Source organism: Trachemys scripta, chromosome 10 (genome assembly GCF_013100865.1).
Source record: "Trachemys scripta elegans isolate TJP31775 chromosome 10, CAS_Tse_1.0, whole genome shotgun sequence".
Taxonomy (NCBI): domain Eukaryota; kingdom Metazoa; phylum Chordata; order Testudines; family Emydidae; genus Trachemys; species Trachemys scripta.
The window spans coordinates 2215097-2222379 of NC_048307.1; the positions used below are offsets into that span (position 1 = coordinate 2215097).

Consider the following 7283-nt stretch of genomic DNA (forward strand, 5'->3'; position numbering starts at 1 on the left):
AATACCTTCTTGCAAGTAATTTTCTTCCTGGATTAGACTCAATGCATGCACAACACTTATAAGAAAGAGGGTTCATTAGGATGCTAGATTAAGGCCAAGAATGGAATTGAGCAGATAGGTGCTGGTCACTAGCTTGACTACCAACGTTTACTTATCACAGGAAAACACTTGAAAACATTTTCCTGGCATTTAGGGAAAAAAGGGAGTTCTTGAGGAAATGAAGGGAGAAGCTGCTAAATTAGCAATGGAGTTATTTGCATAGATGCTTTTTTGACTGTTGCTACACACTGAGCAGAAGTCTTAATTGAACTGTCCACACTAATGCCCGGATCTTTTCCTGAAGATTTAGAATGCAGTAAAGTATGAATTTTTCAAACCATTATCTTCAATTTGCATTACTTTGTGTTTGTCAACATTAAATTTCATCTGACATCACACTGCCCATCACCACAGCTTGATGAGAGTACTCATGTTAGTCTTTGCTAACTTAAATTGTGTTATCTGTAATTTTGCCACTTCACTTCTATTTCTTTACTAGGAGTGGTGTGTATATGTGTGGAAAAGGAATCTTGTCACAATCTGCTGTTAAACTTCTGCTACGATGACGGCAGCTAATCTGGTGCACCAGTCTGATACATAGCTTAATATAGCCAACATATTTTTTATAGTGAAGTTCTTATTTTTAGAATTTTTACATTGTGGTCTCTTGCTCTTTGAATCCACCATACTGAGGCAAACTTCCACCCTGACAGGAAGAGTGGCCCATACAGCCAGAGTGTGGGGGAGTTATGTAGGGGCATGCCAATATTGTAGAATTATGGGGAGAACCAAAGCAACTAGATATGGAAAAAGCTCATCAGCTACAGATTATATTGTCAAGGTGGTGGAGAAAGGACTTGTGGGGCAGGAGGAGAGGACATCTCTATCTTCACATAAGACTATTATCTGCCCTTTCAAGAAATGACATTCATAAGAACCCAGAAAACTCTTCTCCAATACTTAAGTCACTACCTCCCACACCCTGTCCCCACCAGCATATTTTACAACAAAATGGTACATACCTGGTGTTGAGAGCTCTGTTCTTTTCAGATTCCTTGTCCTGCTATTCTGTCTTGGCTGCTACTTCTGGATCCTTCATGCACACAAAACAGATCCTATGAGGTCAGCAACATGCCTGGCATCTTCAGAACCAGCTCCATGTTCCAGTGGTCCAAGTTGTTGATGGAGCCCTCTTCCATCAATGCAATGCATGGGACCTTTATGCTATGCAGCTGTAGTCCACGAAAGCTTATGCTCTAATAAATTTGTTAGTCTCTAAGGTGCCACAAGTACTCCTGTTCTTCTTTTTGCGGATACAGACTAACACGGCTGTTACTCTGAAAGAAGTATTTCTGTGGCTCTGGAAGGTTGAGCCTCAAAGAATTTGTCCAGTTCATTGTAAAAGTGGCACACTTTTTGCCCTGAACCAGGCCTACTGCCACTAGCTCAGACCTCATTATACAGGATGCTCAATCCCTTTACCTTTTCTTGGCATTGCCTGCCCCTCTAGTGATGCCCATCTCCACTAGTCACTCAGACTCCCAGTCTCACACTATTATGAATGACCAAGGTCATCTAGGCCGTATCTCCTTATATGGCCATTAGTGTCTGCACATCAACCTCAGGTAGCTGATACTATAGTCACATAGTGGACACCTCCAAAACATGCTGCTGACAGAACAAGAATAATTTCAGCAAAGTTGTAGAAGAAATGGATAGCCATGGAAATAACGTACATTTGAGTTCCATTCTGTATGTAAAGCTACTTGCACAACTAAGTGACTTATTGCCAATTTGGCCCTGCACAAGAAACTTCAGAAAGTAGAGCAACGAAGGTCGCCTGGGTAGCGAATGCTGCACTGTGAGATCATAGCATGAGGATTACTTGTACAATTGAGGGCTGTTACCCCAGCAATCTCTATCCACATGAGCACTGAAACAGATATTAGCACAGTGGTTAGCCTTTCTTCAGGAAAGTGTAATCTATATAGTGGTTGTAATGTCTGTGTACCACAGGAAACATTTTAATACATGCAAGATGTGTTAAAGATGTGTTAGGGGAATCAAATAGCCGTTAGCACAAGTTTTGTATTGTAGATAGCACTTAAGTGGCATCACTAAAGCTGCATGGTAGAAACCAATTTAGACAGGGCTCAAGCCTTTTTACTCCTTTAAAGAGTAGAATTAGATGACTGTGGTAAAAAAAACAGCAGAGCTTGCAAGAGCACTATGTATTCTACAACCATCTATCACCACTATAACCAATATAGTCGTTATGGACACTTTTTTCCCAGTACATAGAAATGCTTATTCCCCTTGCCTTGCATGGCAAGGGAGTAGGGCAGGAACAACTGCTACTCAAGACTGAACTACTGAAAAAAAAAAATCTATACAAGAAAAACTGCTAAACATCTGGTTAAGGGAGAAAAATCATGAAATCAAAGATAGTTACGAATTCCATGATCTTGGGGTTCTCCTGCAATTTCTGATTAATTCTGTATTGTCTGAAAATCTCCACTCATTATAAAAGTATGATCTGAAATAGATGTTTGTTTTCTTTTTATAATGTATAAAGTGGGCACGAAAGGTATTTTTCCCTTTTAAAGAAGTGCCCCCATACTGCTTATTTACCACCTTAGAAATATGAAGAGTGTCCGAAGTCTGAACTTTACTGGTTTTGCGAGAGTCTTTTTTCAGTTTCAGAGAATGTTTATTAAGCCTTGAACATCTTACTTGAACACTTTACCATTTGATCCTCAATTGTTTCAGCCTGAACTGTTTTAGTGCCAGTCCATGTGACGACTAGCTGAAAAAATTTCACTAGTCCTCCCGTTACTGTTCCACATTGTATCAGTTGCCTTTTCAAGTATCCCAAAATCACTGTTTCTGTGAGCGGTGTCAGGAACTGTGGGAAAAGTACTCATAAGGCATTGCAATTAGAATGGTTCAGAAAGCGCTAGTGTGGTTTGAGGCCGAGCATATGTTCTTAACATGATTCAGTACCAAAGAGCATGTGCCTAAACTGGTGCTACAGAACCAGTTCAATCATTCAGAATTTTTCTTCATCTTTTTCGTGGTCATCCTGAAGAAGTTTACAATTTACGACCAGTAAAGTTGGATAGGCAACTGAAACTCCAGGCCACCTGGCAGAGGGATTTGGGGTAGTGAAATATAAAAGTTTGCATATTTATAAATCTACTTTTAGACATCTTTGCTTTCAAGAGCCAATACTTTTTTGCAACAACATTTTGCATCCCCCCCCCCCAACTTCTACATCAGGGGTTGGCAACCTTTCAGAAGTGGTGTGCCGAGTCTTCATTTATTCACTCTCATTTAAGGTTTAGCGTGCAGTAATACATTTTAACGTTTATAGAAGGTCTCTTTCTATAAGTCTATAATATACAACAACAGTTTAGTTATATGTAAAGTAAATAAGGTTTTTAAAATGTTTAAGAAGCTTCATTAAAAATTAAATTAAAATGCAGAGCCCCCGGACCAGTGGCCAGGTACCTAAACAGGCAGCATGAGTGCCACTGAAAATCAGCTCACGTGCCGCCTTCGTGCCGCCTTCGGCGCCTGTGCCATAGGTTGCCTACCCCTGTTCTACATGAACCCTCCCCGAATAATCATGCAGACAAAATAAACTCTCTCACCTATTTCAACATTCCAATTCTAGAAATTTAAAATCACATTAACAATATTTATTTCCTAGTCTTATCTTTCCTCCTCTTAACTGAAACTTGTCAGTTCTAACCAAAACTAACAGACTGATGTTAGTCAGTCCATGAATGGAACTTGAGTTATGTTCCTTCCATTTTAATCAACACTTCCTTTTAGGAAGGCAAGCACTCAACTTAATAGTCTGGTGAAACATTTTGGAATTCTGTTTTTATTCTCTAAAGAAAACAGTAACCTTTTACAAAGAACTCATCAAATCAATACAAATTCAAAATGAATGAGCCATGAACCCTAACCTTGAAGTTGTCAGAGTCGCTTTAAAGTTAGACTTTTCTCTGAAGATTGTTTACCTGCCTCTACTACAAACACCACCTTAGGGTCCAAACCTATAAAGAACAGGGCCTAACAAAAAAAAAATTCTTTAGTTCATTTATCCTCAGTTTCCTGTGCATTTGATAGCCCTTTGTTTCAGTTGCATATTCTGTCTGTGGGTCTTTCACACAGCAATAGGGAGAAGAAACACACACACCAATAAGAAAAGGCAATTGCAAAAATCACAAAAAACAGTTGGTAGGCAAGGGCAGATATAGCATCCAAATGCTTCACTTTTAAATTTTAGTGGACTAAATTGGTAGCATTCCTTTAAAGGTACTATATTGTATATTAGAAGTTAAACACTTCTTAAAGTTGTTGCAAGTTGAATTCTAAATTTAATCAGATGTTAAAGTTATACCAATGGTTGATCCACCAATGTAAGACTCCGAAGAAAAATATGAAATGATAATCCCCTCAGAGCCAGCAGCCCTATTCACTGAATGGAAATAATAGTATTTCTAAAGACTTCTGAGAAGTGTATGTTATTCACAAAACCATTTACAGCAGGACAGGTCATGTACCAAATATATCAAGATTTAAATGCTCAAATGGGATTTAACCAGGTGAGCAGATGCAATTAGTTTGTAGCAAAGAAGTAGACAGACAATAAAAAAAAGTGACTGTCAGTTTGAACTTAAAGAACTTCTGAATGATTGAAAGTCCCAAGTTTTATTAAGAAAAGAATGGTTTTGCATTAATAGGTAACTCCCAAACATATCTACATGTTTGCGTGTGAACTGCTCTTTGAAAAGGATGTCATAAGGATTTCCATGAATATACATTATAGAAGAAAACTAAACAGCAGTATAAGGCTCTTTATCCAAGGGCTAACAATGAGCTCAGTTTCTATAACTGCGCCATCTAACCACCATTATCTAATTCTGTAATCTCACAGCAGACAAAACTAACCACCTTTAGACAAAACTAACTCAAAGAATCTGTACTGTCACAGTGTGTAGTTCAGGAAGTAATCCTCCCCAATTGTATTACAATTCTGCATCTTTCAACCTCCTCTTTCGATGCCAGTAGAATTCAGGTGGTTTGTTACTATAAAACTTTGCCCCATGTTTCCCTGCCAGACCTATAAACCAAGAAACCCCGAAGAGTTCTGGGAAATCAAGACTTCGGTGTCAAGGAATCCCGCATTTGGCATAGCAGGTCAAAGCCTAGTCCATTAAATCTGGCACTCTACCTATGACAATGGACACAGTTCTTCAATGGTAGTTACTGTGAGGAAAGCGACTACAGAAGTGGCATTTATTACTCCCCGAACACACATTCCAAGCCATATCTACGGATTTCAATGACCAAACCACATCTTCCACGTCTGTTCAGTACTCTGTGCCCCTGCTCAGCCCCTACAGCCACAGGGGACGGGGCTGGGACTAAACGCCGACTCCTGCATCGACAGCCCCCCTCGGCCAGTTGTGTTTCTCTGACTGGTGACGAGGCACAAGCTGGACAGAGCCCGGCCCTGCTCAGAGCCCAAGGCAGGCCGGACTCCGGCACAGGCCGGGCGCGGCTCTCTGGTCCTCGCCCACCGGGGCGCCATGTGCCCCGCAGCCCCCCCCCGCCCCCCGGGTGCCCCGCAGCCCCCTACCTTCTTTGGTCTGCGCGTTGGTGATCTGCAGGTCGCAGTCGGCCGCCTTGAGCTTCTCGCGGCCCATGATCTGGCGCTTGAGGTCGCACAGGGAGATGTGGAGCCCGTCGAAGGTGACCGTGTCATAGTTGAGCTTGGAGGAGAACTTGTAATGGACGCAGGACATGGTCGGGGCGGGGCCTGCTCCGCGAGGGGGCCGGGGTCGGAGGGTGGGACGGGGGGGGGGACAGGTCCCGCTCCGGGGCCTGCGGGGCGATCCGAGGCCCGCTCGGGCCCGGCCGACGAGGCGCCTGCTCGGGTGGGGCTGCGCGCGCGCGCGCTCGGGGCCCGGCTAGCGCTCACAGGCCGCCACGCTCCGCCATGGCCAGGCCCCGCGCTGTCAGGCTCGGCTGCCGGAGGCCTCAGGGCTCCATGGCGGCGGCGGCGGCTCCGGCCTAGCCCCGCAGCGATCGATCCGGGCCTCGGCGGCGAGGGCGCTGCTCCTCCGGTTCCTCCTCCGCCTCCTCACACCCCGGCTGGCCGGGCGGACGCTCGGCCTCGGCCTCCTCACACAGCCGCTCCGAGGCCCGGCTTCTCGCTATGGCGGCTCCCGCGGCCCCCGCCTCAGCGCTCGACTAGGGGGTTTCCCAGACAGGAACCGCACGGGCGAGGGGGAGAAGCGCCGCACTGCGCGTGCGCCTCACCGCCCGCCACGCCCACTTTTCCTCACGTGACCCGGCGCATTATGACAAAGGGGCTGCCTGCTCCGGCATCACGTGATCGAGGGGGGGGGTTGGGAAGGCAGGAGTGGTGAGAGGAGAGGGATGGGGCCAGGAGGAGAGGGAGGGAAAGGGGGGGTGCTCCTCAAAGGCTGTGAAGTTACAGTCCGCCTAGGATCTGGCTGAGCCTCACTTCATGCACTGTCTGGCACTGCACACCCATGGGCTGGGAAGCTCCCTGTCATGCGCCACAGCACAGTCAGCATGTGAACTACTAAACTCTCCCAGGGTTAATGACAGGAAGCTTCCCCTCCAGAAATGTGGGGGGAACTCCCCTCCCCCCCAAGATGCAGATTTAGCACCCCTTAAATTCCGCACCAAATAAGATTTCATCTAAAAAATTCCAGTTTCTAACCCTTCTGCTTGCAAATACAATCTCCCGGAGAGACGCAATTCTATGTTACCTTCCTGAGTATGCTAACCTGGGTCTACACAAGGCTTTTTCATGCCAAAATATCCAATGTTGGTACCACTAGTTTGACTTTATTGCTAGTAGTAAAGGAGGGACCTTTAGGATAAGGACTCCTGGGGCCTCCTGGCCCATGAAGGACTACTAACACCATGCATGTTGTCAAGTATCAGGGGGTAGCCGTGTTAGTCTGTATCTACAAAAACAACAAAGAGTCTGGTGGCACCTTAAAGACTAACAGATATATTTGGGCATAAGCTTTCGTGAGTAAAAACCTCACTTCTTCGGATGCATAGAGTGAAAGCATCCGAAGAAGTGAGGTTTTTACTCACGAAAGCTTATGCCCAAATAAATCTGTTAGTCTTTAAGGTGCCACCAGACTCTTTGTTGTTTTTGTAGATACAGACTAACACGGCTACCCCCT

At 44.8% G+C, this 7283-nt stretch overlaps 1 protein-coding gene across 3 annotated transcripts in view; it reads right to left on the reverse strand.

Moving 5' to 3' along the window:
• RBBP6 (RB binding protein 6, ubiquitin ligase) overlaps nucleotides 1–5925 on the reverse strand; it is a 39556-nt gene extending 33631 nt beyond the window's left edge. Inside the window, exon 1 of one of the 3 annotated variants that reach the window (XM_034784393.1) lies at nucleotides 5693–5925. In XM_034784393.1, coding sequence (XP_034640284.1) covers nucleotides 5693–5858 — 166 coding nt within the window. In that variant the 5' untranslated portion in view covers nucleotides 5859–5925. The remainder of the gene's footprint in view (nucleotides 1–5692) is intronic. The other 2 variants (XM_034784392.1, XM_034784394.1) reach the window with 2 other exon arrangements.
• Between the last annotated feature and the right edge of the window lie 1358 nt (nucleotides 5926–7283).